At 42.9% G+C, this 20,965-nt stretch overlaps 1 protein-coding gene across 1 annotated transcript in view; it reads right to left on the bottom strand.

Moving 5' to 3' along the window:
* KIAA1468 (KIAA1468 ortholog) overlaps window positions 1–20,965 on the bottom strand; it is a 131,498-nt gene that overhangs the window by 83,726 nt on the left and 26,807 nt on the right. The window contains 3 exon segments of the mRNA XM_019542172.1: window positions 5,551–5,664; window positions 5,775–5,830; window positions 5,962–6,033. Coding sequence (XP_019397717.1) covers window positions 5,551–5,664; window positions 5,775–5,830; window positions 5,962–6,033 — 242 coding nt within the window.

Genomic DNA, 20,965 nt, shown 5'->3' with positions numbered 1-20,965 from the left:
TTTCAATCCAAAGACATTTCTAGGTTGTGCATAAAAAGAGAAGGCATTCCAAAATAGCAGAAGTTTGTACTAGTTTTTTAAAGTCTTATACTGGGCTAGTAAATTGTGGGGAAAATTTTCAGCAGAAAACAGGCAGGGTTTTCTCAGCTCAAGTTTTTAAAAAAGCTTTATTCCTCTCTTGCTCACAAATGCAGACCTAACTTTTCAGAGAGAAAAGACAAGACACTGGGGGGTTAACGTTTTAGCAGGCATGTCACAAGTTAGGCCTGCACCCTCCTGGAATGCCACTCTGATTCCTTTCCCTTACCTGATCTTGTTGTTCAGCTTTTTGCTTCCTGCCCTATGTGCCACCATGCTGCCTGTCCCCTCCCCAATCTGTCAAGTGCCATACACGGAGGCTTGCCTTGTGTTACGGTCAGAACAGCAACCTCTGCTCTACATGCACAACGATGATCAACTCCCAGGCTTGTTATCTGCATGCATGCACACATGAACAACTGGGCACATAAACAGTAAGTGTACATTTTTAAACTGCAGGGCCCTGGCAGATGTACACTTACTGTGTGATTAACATATCAATTATATAATAAATCGTAACATAGCATACATTCGGCCAATTTATGGCATGGTAAAATAACAAACTAGCCATAAAGATTTTCCACAAAGGTGCTGTGGTTGATTTGTATTTCACTTTAATTTGAACATGCAGTATGCAGCCCAGCACTGGGCTGCACAAGATGGCCTTTAAAACATCCTTTTGGTGGGGAGCTGATGGGCTACCCTCCCCAGCATGGGGACACTTAAATCCAGGCTGTACAGCCAAACAACAGATTTAAGTGCATAGTGTGTGCAGTCAGGTGCAAGTGAGTTGTGAGTCAGGGATACTGACAGACATGGGATGGGATCAAGTTTCTTTGATCCCATCACAAGGATTAAATTAATAGCTGTAAGAGGCCTCAGTTATAAGTGATATAATGGTCCTATCGTCCCAAAGCCTCCATTTTTTCCTTGAATATTTTGCATATCTGCATTTCTGCTAGCAACTTTGTTAGGAATCTCTGTATACAGATTTCATGCACTTAATTTTACTCCCTCTCTCTGGTAAGCATGTACAACTGTACAAGTATCATCACTAAAAACAACAGATTTACCTTCAACAAAATTAAATATTAATAATTCTGTGCAATGCTTTTCTACTTCAGATCTTTTTTCTCCCAATGATAGCAATATGAGATTTCTCTTTTTTATTGTCTGGAGAGATATTCTCTGTTCGTGTGTAGTGGTAAGACTAGCAAATAATCTGGGTCTATCTTTGGCATATTGCATAAAAATGTTCCCTATTTTAATCTGTACTATTATGGCCAGGAACAAACATGGCATTTGTAATACTACATACACCCATGTAGCACTACAAAAATTGAGCAAGTAAAAATGCAGTTCCCCTGTAGTGCTGCACATCTATACAGTGCACTGTAGTGCCACTCTTGGTCCTTCAGCATCCCCCAGTGGTCCACTCTTCCTACGCCCACCCCAAGAGGGGAGGGGGGTGGGAAGTGGGTGGACAGTCACTGAGCACAGCTCCAGGGAAGTGTAGGCTACCCTCTCCCCACAAACACAGTGATTTGCTCACTCAGAGTAAACAAAACAGAAGCCCCCAGGGCCAAGCTGTCAGCAAGTGTGGGACCAGGACTGTGCCTGGACTCACATGTGGTAAGCAGAGCAGAGGCACTTTCCCTTCCCCTCCCACCTCTTCTCAACCTGAGCTGCAGCTCTGCTCTCAGCAGGCAAACAGTCCCAGTCCTGAGCCTACTGAAAATGTAGCCATGTCCAGATAAGCACAGTTGCATGGTATGTGGTGCCACAGACTGTCTACAGTGCCACACACCACACATTCAGGCATTCCCCATGCTGCTACCTTACAGTGTGTGTGGGCGGCTTTTTTGACCCTAGGAGATCCCTGGGTAAAAAAAAACCATGTGGAAACCATTGGGGGTGAGGTGGGTATGCTAGTAGGGAGGGAAAGACTGCAACAAGATCTGGATAGGTTACAGGAGTGGGCTGACATAAACAGGATGCGTTTCAATACTGACAAGTGCAGGGTGCTGCACTTAGGCAGTAGAAACCAGCAGCACACTTACAGAATGGGAAACTCCCTTCTTGAGAGCACAGAGGCAGAAAGGGATCTTGGAGTCATTAGACTCCAAGATGAACATGGGCTGACAATGCGAGGTCACAGTTGGCAGGGCTAACTGGACCTTGTCGTGCATCCACGGGTGCATCTCAAGTAGAGCCAGGGAGGTGATCTGCCCCCTCTATGTGATCAGGCCACAGCTGGAGTACTGCATCCAGTTCTGTGCGTCCCCTTTCAGGAGGGATGTGGACAACATTGAAAGGGTCCAGAGGAGGGCCACCTGCATGATCTGGGGACTACAGGGCAGACCCTACATTGAAAGACTGTGGGACCTAAACCTGTTCAGCCTTCACAAGAGAAGGCTGAGGGGAGACCTAGTGACTGTCTATAAACTTAGGGGGGACCAGAAGGGTTTAGGGGAGACACTGTTTCCCCTAGCGCCCCCTGGCATGACAAGGAACAATGGACACAAATTGTTAGAGAGTAGATTTAGATTAGACATCTGCAAGAACTACTTCACAGTTAGGGTGGCTAGGAGCTGGAACCAACTTCCTAGGGAAGTGGTGCTGGCTCCTACCCTGAAGATCTTTAAGAAGAGGCTTGATGACTACCTGGCTGGACTCATTTGAGTCATCTTTTCTCCTGCCCAGGCGGGGGATCGGACTTGAAGATCTACAAGGTCCCTTCCGACCCTACTTTTATGATTCTATGAAAAAACAGTGGGGTAGCATACAAGGCAGAAGCACGCTCCACCCGAAACCAGAGCCTAGCCAGCTGAAGCAACAGTCCAGCTGCCGGCTAGGCTCCCAGATGCAGAAGCACTGAGGTTGCAGCTTCTCCAGCCCCCAAGTAAGGCTGCCGAGTCCAGCACAGTTGCTGACCCTAGCCTCCCCTATGCCACCTGGGGTAACCTGCTGCGCGCCAGAGCACTCGTGGCACAGGCATTCCCCAGGGACAAGTAGCAGCAGCAGCAGCAGCATAAGGTGTGCCACTGCTACCTGTCCCCAGGGAACCAAACATCCACGCTTGCCTGGACATGGCCAGCATGTGTGCATGAGTGCTAGGGGAGCTGCAGCCGTGCTATATGTTGGGTGGAGAGAGATGGGCAGACTAAGTGATTTGCCAGTAAGCAGAGCAGTACAGTATCACTGGTTGGGTTGGACAGCATGTTGCTGATTATCTTTGTGACAACTTTGTAGCACTACAGTCAGGGAGCCTTTGCACCTCTGTATCTTCCTGAGGCCCTACATTTTTGTAGTGGTCTGAAGTGGGGAGACAGTGCTATAAAAATGTAACTTACGTCCATGGACTAAGTAATCTAACTTTTCCTGCAATGTTCCACTTATGAACGAAAATGAATTCTATGCATCATTGCTATTATTTTGCCTACCCATTAATTAGAAGGTAAACAGAGCTTTGTTCTGACTTTGGGGGTAACTTTACTAAATGGAAACAGGCCTAGACATAAGAACATGGCAGAAACTGTGGAAAAGTGTTACAGTACTTCTCTGAAAAGTGAATAAGTTCCTACGCATCGAAACTCTGGGAGAGAGTGTTCAACATCTGCATATTTGTCTGGGTTGTCCAACTGGCAGCCCCTATGTGCCTTGTAAGGCGTTGAAGTACTCTTGCCTGGTGGATCCTTTGGCATCCAGGTTTTCCAGGCTCCCCCTCCCTGATCTGGTTTCTGCTTCTTGCACCACCTCCTGGGGGTGGGAAAGCACAGTGGGCAGGGGCAGGGCTGCCAGTGCTGTGTGTGTAGCAGGGGTGCGGCAAAGATACCATGTGATCGGAGATGGGAGGGTTGCTGGGTTGCTTGAGGCACTAAGAAAGGGGAGGGTCAGGGTTGCGAGTGGCTCCATCCAGGTCTGCAGCCTGTACCATGTGGGTCTCCTGGCTGCCCATAAATTGGACCACCCTGGCTTACGTTAAAAAACTCTTGATTCCAAATACCCCTATAGAGCCAATATTGCTATACAAGATGCAAACTTGATTGTCTTCCTTCATCAGCGAAGAACTGTACTCTAGTGTAATTTATTAGAACTTGGCATCAGAAAAAACTCTCAAGTCATAACCTGATCTGCAAAAATTATATTACTTCTGGTTACATGTGAGAAGCAGAGTCCAAGCATGCATTAAAAATTTGCAAAGCTGGTTGTCAGACACTCTTTCTTGTCAACTGCATAACCAGATTTTAAAAGACACGTGCAACTTCCAAAATTAATTTTTATAGAGGCACTTTACACTTCATAAGCCTGTAGGGCTTCAATAAAATATATTCTTTAAGATTCTTTGAAAGCAAACGAACAAAACAAAACCAAAACCAAAAATAGTGCTTCTCTTCCATACTATTTCAATTATATAGAAAGTGACATACGAATAATGTCACTTGATAACACTAATGCTTTTCCACAGGGATATAAAATGTCCGTTTTTATAGATTATAAAATACTGCCCAATTTTATGTGGCAAAAAACACTCTCTCTCTATACAGATTTCATCAGATCCAAAAAGCAACTAGCCAACTGTGTTTACATGAGGCAAGCTTCCTATTTCAGTACTACCTAGTGGAGAAAACAGTCTGTTAATTTTTTTCTTAATACAAAATTTTACACTGCAGAGGAACTGTTCTGCCTTGCTTATGACACGGTGAAAAAATTCCTCACTTCTACTTACTCATTTCAAAAAGGCTATTTTAGCTGAGGATTATGAATTTATTTATTTATTTGAATATAAAACAAGATCCTTTAGTTATCTGAATAAAGTTAACCTGAAAGCTGCTCAGTGCTGCATATGTAGGATGAATACCAAATTACGCATTTTTCTTCAGTTAATACAGGGGTGAAACTTGTTGGGCCCTGCAGGCCAGATGACTGACATAAGGCCTGTCTGTGGGTCCAACTGGACCCACAGACTAGTCCTGCGTGCTGTCTTGGAGTAGCAGCAGCTACTCCAAGACACGCTGTTGGATCTGGTGTGCTTAACTGGGTGCCATATGCAGCAAGGTGACTGGAATGAGTAATGCATGGATGTACCAGATGACCTTGCATGTGCATGTGGCTTGTGGGTCAACTCTGAGACCTATAGGCAGCACCAGGGACCAGATGAAAGCGTTCCATGGAGCGGGTCCAGACCAAACACCATACCTTTAATGCCCATGAGTTAATGAGTTGTATGTTTAAAAAGCTCCATCTCTGCATTTTGATGCACTCCCACACTTCCATTCCACCCTCTATCTATAAGCATTTACAGATACACACACTTCTTACATATGTGACTAGTCCCACTAACTGAGAAGACATGAGCACATTAAGTGCACCCATAGCTGTTGGCAGCATCAGAGCATGTATCAAAAACTAGTATAAATAGCTCAAACAAAAGCACGCAAAACTAAGATACATAAAGAAAGGTTACCTTACCTGATCATCATTTTCATCTGAAAAGGTTATTGATGTAAGTTTGTAACTATTCTTCAATAAAAACTCATTGACTAGGAAGTTTAGAGCTCTTTTTTCAAGAGGTTTGATTGGTTCCTGGGAAAAAAGAAAAATAAGAACTAAGTCTTAAACTCATCTTCACTGCAATTACTGTGACAGCTGCATGTTAATTGAAGTTACTGGGTCAATCACTGTCTGCCACCTACCTGAATTTCAGGACTCGATTTATAATTTTTTCGTTCCTGCAATGGAACTTCATTTTCTGTTTAAAAAAAAAGAAAAAAGAAAAAAGAAAAAGAGGTAATACAATTTACTTTATTTAACATGGAAAGAGCACAGCTACTTCTACATTGTCAAAGCATAAATACTAAGAAAAAGTTTTATGTACACCACCTGCAGCCTGAGTCAGGTTGGCTCGGAGGGCCTGAATGGTCTCCTTGGCTTTCCGTAGTTCAAACTCCAGGACTGGACAGGGATTTGGATTAAACACACACAGGCATCCAACCAAGGAAAGGGAAACAAAAATAAAATATAAAAAGCAAGGATGGGTGTGAAAAAAAATATACAGTTTGTATTAAACAGAAAGCATGCTGTCTTATGGAATTCATGAACACATGCAGCAGAGTTGGCCTGAAAGCAAACTGGTGAACATTTTCCATAATTCTATTATTCTAGAGTTAACCAAAGAAGAATTTCAAGCGGTCTGACAAGGAATGACTATAAATTATTGGATTATGTTTCTTTATTTTGCATTATGTTGAAGAAAGAGTGAAATCTCTTCCTCTCCACTCCACCCTCAAATCCTGAAGTCCAAATATGCTCTGATCTTTTGGCCAAAACCAAGTCAAGAGGCATAAACATAATAAGATTAACTATATAGTTAATGGAAGAAATCTGTACATGGCAAAACTGAAACCATTTAGAATGGCCTGGACTTACCAGCCATTAAAGGTATGTAATGATATTTATCTTAATAAAGAAGTTAGACACCCTTGATATAAAGCAAGGAATTAGAAGTGCCTAACTTACCTGGCCCAGCAGACCAGATTGTGCCCAGATCCAGGCCAGAATATACTGAGAAATGCACAGCTAAACCACATCTAATTACAGTGCTCAAAGGAAGTTTGTAGCATAATGCCTGGCTTTCTTCCTTTATTCTTAATAAATATTTCCAGTGGAAGTGTTACCCTATGCTACATGGCTAAACACCTAGGGATCAACCGGACTTGAGTTCAAACAAGAGATTCAAAGATAACTTTTAGCTGTTCAGTCTACTATGAAATGTTGTAACGCTGCAACAAGTAGTAGTTGAATCAAGACACCTTTTTGTTGCCTTGGAAGTCATGAGCTCAAAGTCAGCACTGAGTAGGTGCCAGTTTAATATTAAATTTGAACTTTCCTGAAGTTGGTAAATTATTTCTTAGAATTAGAATGTCTGAGAAAACCTACTTTAGGGAACTTCTACTATATTCTTTTACCTTAGTCATTCAGCACGGCCAGGTACAGAGTTCATTGTGCATTAGTCTGAATAAGGGGCAGTCACATTTGGAAAACTAAAAATTTTTTTTTTTTTTTAATTGAGGAGAAACCAGCCCAGTGTTTAACTAGAAATAACAAAATAACTATATACTTAGTACCAGCTAAACAACTCCAGTTTAAACCTGTTTCAAGCTAATTTAAATTTGAATATTCATGCATGGGTAGATCTAGGATTAAATGAAGGTGGGGTGTTGCATACTGGGGTGGGGGCCGGATCAGGGAGCACGTGCAGGAAGGGGAGCCTGCCCCCTGTTGCCACTGTCCCCAGCTGACCTGGGCATAGGTTGGGAGGGGGGAGGTGTGGGGGAGAGGCATGGTAATGAGGTATTCCTTTCACCTCATATGATCTGATGGGCACAAGGGTGGCTGCAGAGAGCAGTTGTGTGGGGTGCTGCACTCTGATGCGAACAGTAATAGCAATAGGCAGGTACCTCCTTCCTGTGTCTGCTTCCTGCTCATCCATGCCCTTCCCACGCCACATGAGCCAGGAGTAGACGGTGGAAGGAGGGAACCTGTCCCCTCGATGCCACAGTCCCTCTCCAAGCCTGGCAACCCATGCAGCTGCTCCCTGCATCTCTCAGCTGCAGCAGGGGAAGAGCAGCTCTGGAGTTACCCTTGTACCCGCATCAACTGGTGACAATAGCAGAAACAGGAAGGTTTCTCTTTTTAGCACCTGTTCCTGGCCAGCAAGGGACATGATAGGAGAGTGGCAGGGAGAGGAAACGTTCCCCACCCCACTCCCCCTACCTTCATGGTTATAGTGCCCTGCTGAGCCCAACATACTGCAAAGCTGTAGCCTGTGGCTGCAGAGAAACAGGAGGAGTGGTTCCTGGGCTCCGCTGAGGACAGAGGTGGCAGCTGACAAGTTCCCCCTGCAGGGGAGGGTGGGAGGGGGAGAAGAGTTGTATGTGCATGCAACTGCCCTCCCTCACCAGATTTCCCACCTGTGTTTATAGGAAGCTTACAATGCTGCAGATACTTGTGATATAAGAAAACAAATAGCTGTTCCACATAATCACTAATTAGAAACATTTAGGGGGTGATCCGAAGGATTTTTAAAATGATAGTGCGCTACAGAAATTAAGATTCTCATTTAATTGGTGTTTGTGTATAGGATGGTATTCAGCTCTGGGAAAACAACTCTCAGACTGAACTTCCCTGCAGAACTTTAATTAATGAAAACACTACTCTAAGAGGGCATGGAAAAAAGATTCACTCAGTTTGCATTTATTCCATCAAAACTGAAAGAGTAACTACAGTACACCACATTTAGTACATGGAAGTAAACTTGTTTGATGCACAGAATTTTACTGCAGCAATACAAAAGCACAACTGAAGATCTGATGATAAAGTATGTAAAAAAAGATTTCTCTAGTAGTCAGCAATGTTGATCTGCAAATATTTCTGTGCAACAAAGTTTGAAACAGGTATGGTATGTGAAGTAACTAATCACTTAAGTACTTGCTTAAGCATGGATTAGAAAGTTACAGGTCAGGATTCTAAATAGCATACTTTATTTATTCATTTTCAGAAACTTAAAAAATGTTTACAAAATAGATGGAGCTCAGATTAAAATACTCAAATGTGAACACTCACTTTTGTTAAAAGAATTATTTAAAAATATTGAAAAATATAAAAATTAACGTACAGAACAATTGCAGATCAGGATTGCCCTGCACCAGAATGATATAAATAAATGTTAAAAACCAAAAGAAAACTGTTAAAAAAAGAAAAAACACAAACTGGAGAAAAATCAGGAATCCCAACAAGGAGAATTGAAGCGGAAATAGGAGACATATGACCAAAGGCATAGAAAGCCAAAAACCTCATATTGGACAAACCCATGTCAGACGGCAAGAATTAATTTTCATTCAACTGCTTTGGTGCAGAAAGACCATTTTGACTGTACCTGTTTGTTCCTCTCAAAACGGGTTACTCTGCTGCATGTTTCTCTTTAAACAGTGTAAGACTGAACGCTACAAATATCTGAGGAGCATTACTTATTTTACAGTATATGATAGGCCATGGACAGACGTTATGTTTGTAGTACCACAAGTGCCACAGCACTCTGGAGTGCTGCCAAATAGACAGCTAGTCTCGATCCCACACTTGCTGAGAGCCTGCTTTTTGTTTGTTTTTTTTGTTTGGGGGGGGAGGGGGGGAAGCAGGCAGGCTGTGCTTTCCTGGAGCTGTACTCAATGACTGCCCACCCCCTTTTCCTCCTCTCCCCTCACAGAAGATTATGGGATGCTAGGGGACCAAACAATCCCTACAGTGGACTGTACAGAGGTTACAACAACATTACAAAAATATAACGCTACAGAGAAGTTCTTGCTTCATCCAGAAACGTTTCTGCAGAATTTCTACCACTTTTGTATCGAATGCACATCTGTAGCATTTCAAGGGCATATGCACGCTACAAATATAGCGTCTGTCTATGGCTACAAAACAGCATTGGTACAGTTAGAAACAGTAAGTAATGAAATCAGAAACCTAACTCTATTATTTCAGTTTCTACCAGGCTGACAAAATTACAGTTTTCAGCAATCCAGAGACATCGTTTAAGCCACAAATTCAGTTTTACTTTAAAAAGTACGTGTATGCCTAAGGTCTATAAGCCATTAGTCCAGAATATGTAAGACAACTTTAAAAAGAACATTTAAGAGAGAATTACACTTATTTCAGCAGTTGCTTCTTTCCACAGAATTTTAAGTAGCAGGGCTGGAAGGGACCTCCAGAGGTCATCTAGTCCAGGGGTTCCCAATCTTTTTATGCTGCAGACCAACAAACCGCAGATCAGCAGTGGGCATACTGTGGGCCAGCAGCCAACCCTTTTTTATACCCAGTATAAAGATGAGTCAGCTGCCGGTCCACAGTATGTTGGTCACTTCTGGACTTCCAGCCTGGCAGCCAACCCCCCTGTGGAGCATGGTTTGGGAACCCCTGATCTAGTCCAACCCTGTCTAAGACAGGATCATCTCTATCCAAACCTTCTCATAAGAATCCTTGTCCAACCGATTACTAAACACCACAAATTAACCCTGTTGCACAACTGTAAGACATAGCACCTGAACCTGCCAGAAGTAACGTGGCCGGGGGTGGGGAAGAGGGGAAGAGTACTGGTCAGTGCCCTACTGCTGCAGCAGTTGCTTAAATGCATTCAAGAGACATAAGGAAGACTGCCATTCCCCTCCTCTTCCAGAAGGAAGGCAACAGAGGAAGGCAAAAAGCCTCCCAGTCCATACTAATTCCAAATGTTTTGTTGTTGAATCTTTGCCATATTACACCGTTCAGCATTAAAAGTTTGCTGGTGGTTACATCTCTATCTCAGGAGAAATTTATTCAATAGAAACAAAAAAGCCAAGCAGTCTCATTTCTGGGTGAGAACCACTGCTGTATATGACAGTTTTTTATTTAAACAGTGACCTATTGCCTATATTGTGCTAACAAGGCAGCTGATGAACACTGAAAACACCTTATCAATGAACTGAAAGAGCCTATTACATCAGTGGTGCTCAAAACTTCTGGTCTCATTGGCTGGCTAAGTGGCATGAGGCCAGTCTGTGAGCTGGATTCTTGTGTACCATATCTGACTGTGGAGGATCCCCACAGGTCTGCACATTTGGGCTGTGGGGAGTGGTGGCAGTATTAACTGTTGCAGCTCTGGAAGCAGCAGCAATTAATGCTGCCACTGCTTCCCTGCTGCTTAATTTCTGGACCCATGGGGAGCCCTACAGGCTAGATGTTGAGCACCACTGCACTAGATGCATAGTGCCATGTTTGACAGAGCTCCTAACAGGAGTAAGCCCATTCTGGGAGGAAACAACCAACAGCTGGGGCTGAGAGACAGCAATCTATGGAAGTCTGCTAGTTCGGTAGGGTGGAGGTAGGGCTTGCTAAACATGCTGGAGTCAAGTTTCCTCTGATCTCTGTCAAGGAAGTAGAGGGTCAGGTGCTAGAGGCCAGAAGTTGGCTAGTCTTCTTGCAAGACAGAACTGCTCACTATGCCTTAGAATCCATGGTTTCTGTCTGGGCCAAGAAAAGATAATCCATGAAATGTAAACACTCAAACTGGCTTGGTGGTTCTCCAAGAAGCGGTCACCAAACCAGAAAACACACATGCTTCTTATTAGTACATATTCCATTCAATTACATCTGTGCAATTTCACACTTGTGAAACAGTTTCAGTCTTTTCCTGCAACACTTATGTAAAGCATTTCAATTTGTTTTTATACATTCTGAAACCATTACTGGTTTTCTGGACTTTCCAGAAGAGAACACTATCCAACCCACTTTTTTTTTTTAAAAGAAGAAAGTGATTCTAGATGTTATCATGTATTTATGTCCAACTGTCCTTCCAATCAAAGACACTATTACACCAAGTTTTTTTCCTCGACTACCAGATTCATGAACTGCTCTTCGTACAACAAAAGTAACAAAAAAAAAAAATCTTCAGGCTAAATTATACCTTCAAAATAAATTCCCCAATTACCTTCAGTGTGTTTGCACATACCATATTTACCCAATCCAAGATGACTGAATTTAAGATGATCCCCACCCATAATTAGACTCTATACATGGAATACTTATAACTTTGTTACAATTTTCCATGTATAGAACCCAATTATAGGAGAGCTGTCTTAAATTCGGCACTGCAGCATGGAAAGCAGTGGCAGGGGGTGGAGCTTGATCCCTGACTTTGTGCCCCATACCTTGCCCACTGGTGTCTGTCTTTCCCCACCACTTGCCCCCCTGTGCCTTGGGTCCCCGTCCCCCCCAAACATACTCAATGCCCCAGGCTGCAGAAGAGATGGAGCCTGTTGGAGTGAAGGTAAGTGGCTGCTGCATATGACAGCGTGGGGGCAGGGGCAGAGGCTGTGGGATAGTGGAAGACAGACAGGGAAGAGAAGGTGGACCTGAGGCTGTGGAGTGGGGGAGGGTGAAGAAAAGGCAGGCATGGAGGGAGCCAGGTAGCAGCTGGCTTAGGACCAACGCCACAGCAGCTGCCTGCTCACCTGCTGTCTCGTATTTGGATCCAAGACAAGGGGCTTTCCCCGCCCCCCATGTTAAATGGGGGGAAAAAACCCTTGTCTCGGGTTTGAGTAAATACAGTATATGTAACCAGAAGAAACAAAAATGCATCTATGAAAATTAGGCACAAGTAGTATTCAAACCCTGCCTTTTCTTCTTCTTCTTTCCTGTGGTGCATATGCCAGCAAAGGATGCCAGGTGACCATGGCATTATTAGAAGCACTACAGGAGATGACAACACCCAAGGACAACAAACGTAACTAAAATGAGCTAGACTAGAACAGTATAGCAGCACACCACAGGACAAACTGGAGTGCAGCACGATCAGCTTGTGAAACCAGGGACAAGTGAATAGGAAGATTAGAGTTGCCCAGTAAATAAGTAATGACTACTATGACACTGAGATAGTAGTAAGAGAATCAGTTAACAAGAGAAGATTAATGCACTTGGAAAGACCTAGGCAGCAAGAGAGACAGGCCTTCAGGTCCAGCCCTTAGGGGAAGGTTTGCTTTGAAGGAACCAGGTGGGCAGAGAACTGCTTGGCAGATGGCTTTTGAGCTCAGGCCAAGTACATGAAGAGAGAAAACCTATGCTAGTTTGAAGACAGGCAGTTCAGACACATTGAAGAGTTGCCAACTATTTTCTTGCAAGTATTATATTACTTATAACTCCATTTCCTGGAATTATGTGATTACATAATACCAGCGTAACCCTGCTTATGTTATGCATCTTTAGCTATGGTTATATTTTGTTATGGTAGCTTTGTGTATTGGTGGTAAGGACCAGCAGGGCTCCTTGCAGTGGGCCTCTCTACTCAGCCTCTGCCACTGTTGGCTGGCATGGGTGGTTGTTACCTCTCAGCTCTGTGTTCTTGGGGAACCCTAACAAAGGAAGCAGACTGTCTGACTCACAAAGAATCCCTCCCCCCAACAGAAACTGATTAAGATGCAGTGAGAGACACACCTAAAACCCTCCAGATAAGGGTGACAAGAGTGAAACAACTGCCCTAGGTCTCATTTGCATCCGAGATGGAACCAGATGACCTTTCATTTACACGAGAGATGGAGAACAGAAAGCCTGAAGCAGAGACTACAGTGAATTCTGGGATCAGAGAAACAGGGGAGCACTGCATGATGGGGAATCTGTGCTTCAAATGCTAATCAACCCACACACCCAGCTCAGCATTTATCAGACCAGTTCTAATCTGGATTTACAAAGGACTTCCCCCCCACAACACACACACACACCTCTAAGCAGAAGTAAGTTTAATAGGCATCTCGGGCCATACATTCCCCAGTCCCACTATGGGAGGCCTATTTAATCTTAATTGGCTAAAACTCAGTTGTCGGGTTAGGGAATGCTGAGGCAAGACACTGAGTCAGGTGTATGGGCAACATTTGAACAATGGTAAAGCGTTCATCACAGCATCCAGCCCGTTGGAGCCCTGGCCACAAGTGTTGTTATACTTTTCCCGGGACGACTGGTGGAAGTTTCTCCACAAAAGGTTATGAACACTCCAGTAATTGCCTAAAGTCTGTTAAAAGACTATAGTAAGATCTGCAAAAGTCATGCTAAGCTGAGGCTTGTTCACAAGTAAAAATCCAAAAGCCTGATGCTGCAAGCTATCTATTGTTTCTGAAGAAACCAGGAGATATCCTCCATCAGTATATCTGCTATCCATAGGAATGTCAAGCTGGCTCCTAAGTAGGTGTTTCCCAAGTATCAATCAGTTTCCAGAGATGTTCCAACCAGATAACCCCCTGTCAATAGAAAAGACAATTTGATTTACACTATTGAGAATGCTTGAAAGAAGCTGAACTGAGGGTATAAAAATCTCTAAAAAGCAGCAGTGTGTGTGCTGACACCACCCGCTTTCTTCTTGAGAGGCTGAAGGAGGCAGATCATCTCCCTTCCAAGGACAGTGCCGAGAACTTTAACCTGCGAGCTTTGCAACCCAAGTGCCTTGGACTCGTGAGATCCCAGCTCTCTCTCTCCCTCTTCTTTTCTCTCTCTAAGCACAGATTTCTGAACCTGAACTGTATTAGTTAAGCTTGAGCTAAGTTTCCCCAAATACTTAGTGAAACCAGGGTAATACTGTAACTGTTTGTGTTTGTTTTTCCTTTGCATGTCTATTACTACTAGGGTCATTATATATTTCATATACTTAGCAATAAATAACTTTTTAGACAAACTGGTGGTAACTGGGTATATTTTTCCTTCTTTACTTCTCCTTCCCCACTTACTCTGCAGCAACATTTTTACCTAAGCTAAAGATCCCTGTGAAGCCCAAAGTACTGTAGGGTCTGCTCATCAAGAGGCGAAAGATTGGGACGTGCTGAGTTTGAAACACATAAGGGGATCAGCTTGTACAGGCTGATTGACCCAGTTTGGCTCAGACGTGCTCTAATGAACTGAATGCTGGCCCATGAGGGTGTCATCTGGACACCCAGCCAGATTCAGAGGTGCGCTGCATGCTTGTGTCTGACTGTAGTTGTTGTTGCTCTGATGAACTGATTCTTGGCATACAAGGGTGTCAGCCTGTCCATGCTGATCAACCTGGCCAGGTCACGTGTGTCACGTTAACCTGGGTGCATTTGTGTGTATGACTGATTTGGGGACTGGAGGGACCCAGCCCCACTGAAACTGAGTCCTGCAAGATAGCTCCATTGGGGGTGAGGGTTTGCAGAAGGGAGAGATACAGCTCCTTATAGAAACACAAGTAACACAAGCAGCACATTAATAGAATTACTAAGACCCTGGAAAGGTATCCCTAATAAATGAGCACACCCCAAAGTCACGGGCAAATCTGGTAACAGTGGTAAAGCCCCTGCATGGCAGCCCTGGGCGAGTCTCACTTTCCAACCAACTGGGCTAGGTTGTAGCTTCCCTGGGTTGGTTTGCCAGCGACTGAGAGACTTAACTGCTTGGTTTCAGTTAAAGCTTAATAGATAGGGTCTTCTTTAAGGTTGTCAGCCTTTTCCCTGTAATAAACCTGGTTTTAATTGAAGGCTGCTTGCTGTTCATATTTATTTTCCCAGGTTACTAGGCATTTGAGCCAGACATAGAAAGTGTGTTGAACTCCTACATTTGAACCTGGTTCTTGTTGTTGCCATTCAGTGCCATTAAAGAGACTTCTAGACATCAAGGCTACTGAAAACAGTTTGAACATCTCAAGACTCAAGCTAGAAGATAAATGGAACTGGACATTTAACAGCTGTTTCTGGGAGATGACTCATGATGATGATAATGCACTGAACCAACTGAGGATTACTGAAAAAGTAATCTCTAGGGTCCTAAATTTCCTTTGAGTTACTAAATAGGTTAAGGGTTGGATTAGCAGATCTGAATTCCCTAAGACAGGGGTTAGTAACCTATAGCCACCAGGCTGGATCTAGCCCAAGGAGCTAGGGTTTCAACAGCATTCAGTGGTGGGGCTATATGAAGCCAAAGAGCTACTGACCTATCTCACTACCCTGTGTTATATACAAACTCATGGAGCACATAATCCTCAACAGAATAGAGAAGATCATTGATCCCCAGCTCCCAAAAGAACAAGCTGGCTTTTAGGAAAAGTGGCGTACCACTACCCAAGTTATATTACTGACATTTGACATTGAAAACAAAAAGGCATAGAAGGCACAAAGCAGGCGCGGTCTCTAGTCTAACTTACAGTTGCTTATGATGCTGTAAGGCACCAAGGCGTCAAATATAAACTGCACTCTATGATATCTGACTCCAAGCTATGTGCTTTCATCATTACCATGATCTCCAGCAGATGATTCAAACACACTACAGCCAAGGAAAAAGAAAAGCAGAGTACAAACTCTGAAGAATGGAGTCTCCGTAAGGGTCAGTGCTAGCACCAATACTTTCAATGAATATACCTCAGACTTTCCACATACAACATTTAAGCCAGGGGTCAGCAAAATTTTCAGGCAGAGTGCCAAAAACACCTGCAACCTCGACTTGTAAGATGTTAGCGCGCCTGGGGCAGAAGGTGGTGGAGGCATGAGAGGCTCAATCACTGTTGCGGCAGTGCAGCCCTAGCCCCCCACCCTGGCATCTGCCATGAGGCATGTGCGCCAAGCAAAATGCCTTCACATGTCACACTCTTGGCACCCACGCCAGGGGTTGCCTACCTCTGATCCAAGCCATGTATGTATGCTGATGATGTTGCCATAGTAGCCCAAGAAACCAACATGACAGAATTGGAAGAGACGCTGAGTAGGACATGGAACTTATTGCTATCTCCACAAGTGGTGCCTAAAGTTGAGTATCAATAATCAGTATCATCATCGCTCTTCCACCTGGACAGTCGTTGAGCCAAGAGCACACTGAACAACAGGCAACCACATTTTTCCCCATGAGCATACCCCAACCTACCAAAGAATTGTATTAGACTGTTCCCTCACCTATAAACACAACATTCAGAAGGTCAGCAGTAAAGTCTCTGCGTGGGTAGCTGCCGTAACTTGTTTAGCCAGCATGACATGGGCTGTCAACTTCAGAGTGCTCAAAGCCACTGCACTTGCAATGGCATAAGCCCCATCAGAACACCATGCTCCTGTGTGGTCCAGTGTGCTAAAACTTGTAACAGGCTGCATAACTTACACATACACACAGATGTATTCCCTATCTTTTCAGGCATTAGGTCACATGATATAAGATGCTAGACCTTAACATCATTATTGGCAATAGATGATGAAAAATCACATGCTCCACCAACTGTTAACTGAAGACCTGAATAGACAGAGGCTTAAAAAAGTCATAATCCATGACTACATGAAGCCTACAAGCTCCAGGAAGAGACTGGAGATGCTGACCCAAGCCTATGGGCAGCTGTATACAGAATGGGTGAATGCTGGGAAAGGTCAGACCTATTCCTACAGTGTTTTATACCAACACCAAATGAATCCAACATTGGGCATGAGAAGCATGGGTCAAGCTGAACAGACTGAGATCTGGAAACAGATGCTTCAAAACAACACTGCACAAGATGAACATCTTAGACAGCCCCCCAGTGTGAATGTGGTGCCCAACAAACAGCACAGCACCTAACTGACAGCTGCAATCTCTACAAATGCTCAGAAGGAATCTGTGCATTGAATGATAATATCAGTTAGTGACTCATAGATTTGGAAGTTAGCATTTGATGCCACATGAAAGACATGAGGAAGTAAACGAGTTCACTAAAGCTTGTGCTCTCTATATAATCTTATTTAGTTAGTCTATAAATGTGCATTATTACACTGCGTTCTGACTGACTTCAGACTAACACAGCTAACTACCTGGGAATTCTGACTAACTTGGCAACTATGAGATTCTACCCATGAGAACAGCAAATGCAGCCCAAGCTAAACCCCACGTAGAACAATTATATTACGTAAATGAAAATGGTCACTTAAAGAAAGGGAAGGGAGAAGTAAACCTGCCAGAGAACTTATCAGAAGTAGCTGAAAAATAAGTAAAGATCAGATGAAACAGATAAACCTATAAGATCACTCAAAAGAGGAAATGTGTAATTACCACCTGTGGGGTACACAGAAGTTGGAGGGAGGAGGTAAATTATACTGAGGCATAAAAGCACTGGCTATATTTAGTCCATGGTTTTCAGTATCCAGAAAGATTGCAAATGTTAGTTTCCAGGCTTGTCCTCTGAAGACATTGTATACGCTTCCCTTACAGACAAAATTTGTCAGGTCAGAAATGTAGTGGTTGTGCTAGGAAAAGGTTCTCTCCCACTGCTGATGTGTGCAACAGATATTCTTAAAAACCTGGCTTCTGACAAAAGGTTCTTTCATTTTCACTAAGGTCAGGTAAAAGGAGGCAATCACTCAGACACAGTCCTCAAATAACTTACAGAAATACATTCATAATGGTACTTTGCACAGCATGCTATGCACTCTGCTAGTCTAGCCAGTAGTAATCTAGTAAGTACTAATACTCACAGCAATAGCTGTGAAGGGGAACGAATGGTCAGAGAAAGAACTTCACAAACGCAAAATAAAATTCCCATGGTCAAGTTCATAATCCAAAAACAGGTCACAACACTAACCCAAGTTACCAGATTTCCAAACCTGTGGTCTTAATAGGGGGTATATAGCTACTGCATTTTCTAAGACCTTGAGATGCACACATCAAAAACTACTAAAAGGTTTCTATAGAGAAAATTAAAAATGAAATAGCCACTAGTCTTAGATTTTGAGTTAGATCATCTACTTTTTAAAATCCAGGATGTCATACATTACAACTGAAGTCTTAAATTATTCTGTAGGAAAGGAATACATTTTCATTAGCTGGTTATTTTATCATAATGAACATTAAGGGGAGAATTAATAACCCAATCATCTCTAAAACAAAAGCTTTAGTTCTCCCTTCCCTCCCCACCAGTTAGATCTCAAAATGAAGTATTCAACTAAGTATCTCACTGAATGAATTTTCAAGCCAAGTGGGTCAGCTTCTGGCAATTTTCACCTTTCAAACAGTTGGTGTTAAGAACATGAATTGTGTCACATACATTAGGCAATTTCCGATACACAGCTCTTGACATTTAAACTTAATCAGACACTGAAGTAGCTAAACAATTTTAAGGTATAATTTGGTTCGCCAGAGTTATCCATACTGCTAAAATTTCATGTCTTATACTTTATTCAATTAAACACACAATAAAAAAAAAAAGCGTTACAATAAGAGTTCACTTAGCTTTCCTTGACCATATTCCTCAAAATGACAGGCTTAGAGAGAAGAATTTGAGAGATTTTTTTCCTTTAGTTATTTTTTTTAGGATGAAGAAGAATGGCAAATTTGAAACGCACAGGTCTGTTTTACAGAGCACTTCCTTTTCTGCTTGTAACACTCAAAGACCAAATACTTACATGGAAAATTAAAAATGAGAGAAAAAAAAGCAAGCAGATATCTTGAACCACTGTAATAAGAAATAAAAATTTAAGACCAGTGATATATACAATGGCAAAAGCAACAAGAAAAGGACATAATTTGGCAGATTTGCCAGTTTTCACAGTTTTCCAGTGTAGCTATATATTAAAAAATCTAAAAAGCAACCAGCACACTTTTGGGTTTAAAAGCAATTCTCTAAGGGCCTATTTAACTATTTATGTTTCCTATCTTACAGCTTTCAAAGATGACAACTGGAAACAATCAGTTACAATTCATGTCTGTCTACAGAAATCCTTGAAAGGAAGAAACAACAGTAGAAAAAGGTAACTAAAAATAGTTCAACCTAAATCCTGCATGTTAGATTTTGAAATTATACTTTTCCAAAAGGCTGAAATTCTAACTCCCTAACGCAGCTATGGTATCAGATTCTTTAATTAGATGAGAGGAAAGAACAAAGCAAGAAAACAAGGATGACACTCGGTCAAGCTTTTTTTAAAATTGAAAAAGGGCTTTGTGGCTTGGAGATGCTTTAACTCTAAAAATAATATCTATTTGATTTTTTTTTTAAAAGAAATTCAGTAAGTGAAAAGAAATATCTTATGTCCTTTCCTTTGTTGGAATTAACACCCAATATGACTATAATCACTTTAAAAAAGTACCCCTTTTCTTTGTGCAGTCAGTTTACCATTTGGGTAGATATTTCACTTAGCAACAGGAAATGAGAATTGTTCTGCCTCTAATTAAACTGGAATTTCAAGCTGACTCAGTCCTCTGGAAAGATTTAAAAGGACACAGTTATACAAAAACAACATCCAATCCTCTACTTGGACCAAAACCAGTAATCAATTTTTAAAGATATTAAAGAAATATTTTCATGTCTTTCAACTGATGTGACATTGTACCAAAATCAAGGACAATAAAAAATCCTTTTTCAGATATGTGGGGAGCTGGAAGAAAAGCAAGGGCAACATTGGACCCCTGCTGAACCCAATGGGACAACTGACACCCAGGAAAAAGCCAACCTATTAAATGGGTACTTTGCATTGGTCTTTCATCAGTCCCATGGGACGCCCATGCTCACTATGGGACAGGGAGGTCCAGATGAGGGAGATCCCCTGCCCTCCATCAATGCTGACCTTGTAAAGGAACACCTTGAGAGCCTGGATACCTTCAAGTCAGCCAGCCCTGACAATCTACAGCCCAGGGTACTCAAAGAGCTGGCAAGTATCACAGCTCAGCCTCTGGCACGGATCTTTGAGAACTCCTGGCGCTCTGGTGTAGTGCCCAAAGACTGGAAGAAGGCCAATGTGTTGCCCATCTTCAAGAAAGGGAGGAAAGTGGATCCGGCTAACTATAGGCCCATCAGCCTGACTTCTATCCTGGGGAAGATCTTGGAAAAGTTTAATAAAGAGGCCATCCTTAATGGACTGTCTGACGCCAACATCCTGAGGGACAGCCAGCAAGTTTGTTGCAGGTAGGTCTTGCTTGACCAATCTCATTTCCTTTTATTACCAGCTGACCTATCACCTGGGCAAGGGAGAAGAGATTGATGTCATACCTTGACTTCAAAAAAGCCTTCGATCTGGTATCCCACGATTACCTCTTGGCGAAACTGGCCAATTGTGGCCTTGGGTCCACCACGATCTGCTGGCTGAGAAACTGGCTCCGTGGTCGGACTGAGAGGGTGGTAACTGACGGAAGTCAAATCGACACAGTGCCCAATGACCAGTGGGGTCCCCCAAGACTCTGCCCTTGGACCTATATTGTTCAACATCTTCATTAACGATGTGGACACTGGAGTCAGAAGCGGACTGGCCAAGTCTGCCAATGACACCAAACTTTGGGGCAAAGCATCCACACCTGAAGACAAGAGGGCTATCCAGGCTGACCTGGACAGGCTCAGCAGATGGGCGGATGAGAACCTGATGGT

The sequence above is a fragment of the Crocodylus porosus genome, unplaced genomic scaffold, assembly GCF_001723895.1.
Source record: "Crocodylus porosus isolate Cpor-Errol unplaced genomic scaffold, CroPor_comp1, whole genome shotgun sequence".
Lineage (NCBI taxonomy): Eukaryota > Metazoa > Chordata > Crocodylia > Crocodylidae > Crocodylus > Crocodylus porosus.
This window is presented reverse-complemented; position numbering and strand designations above follow the sequence as displayed.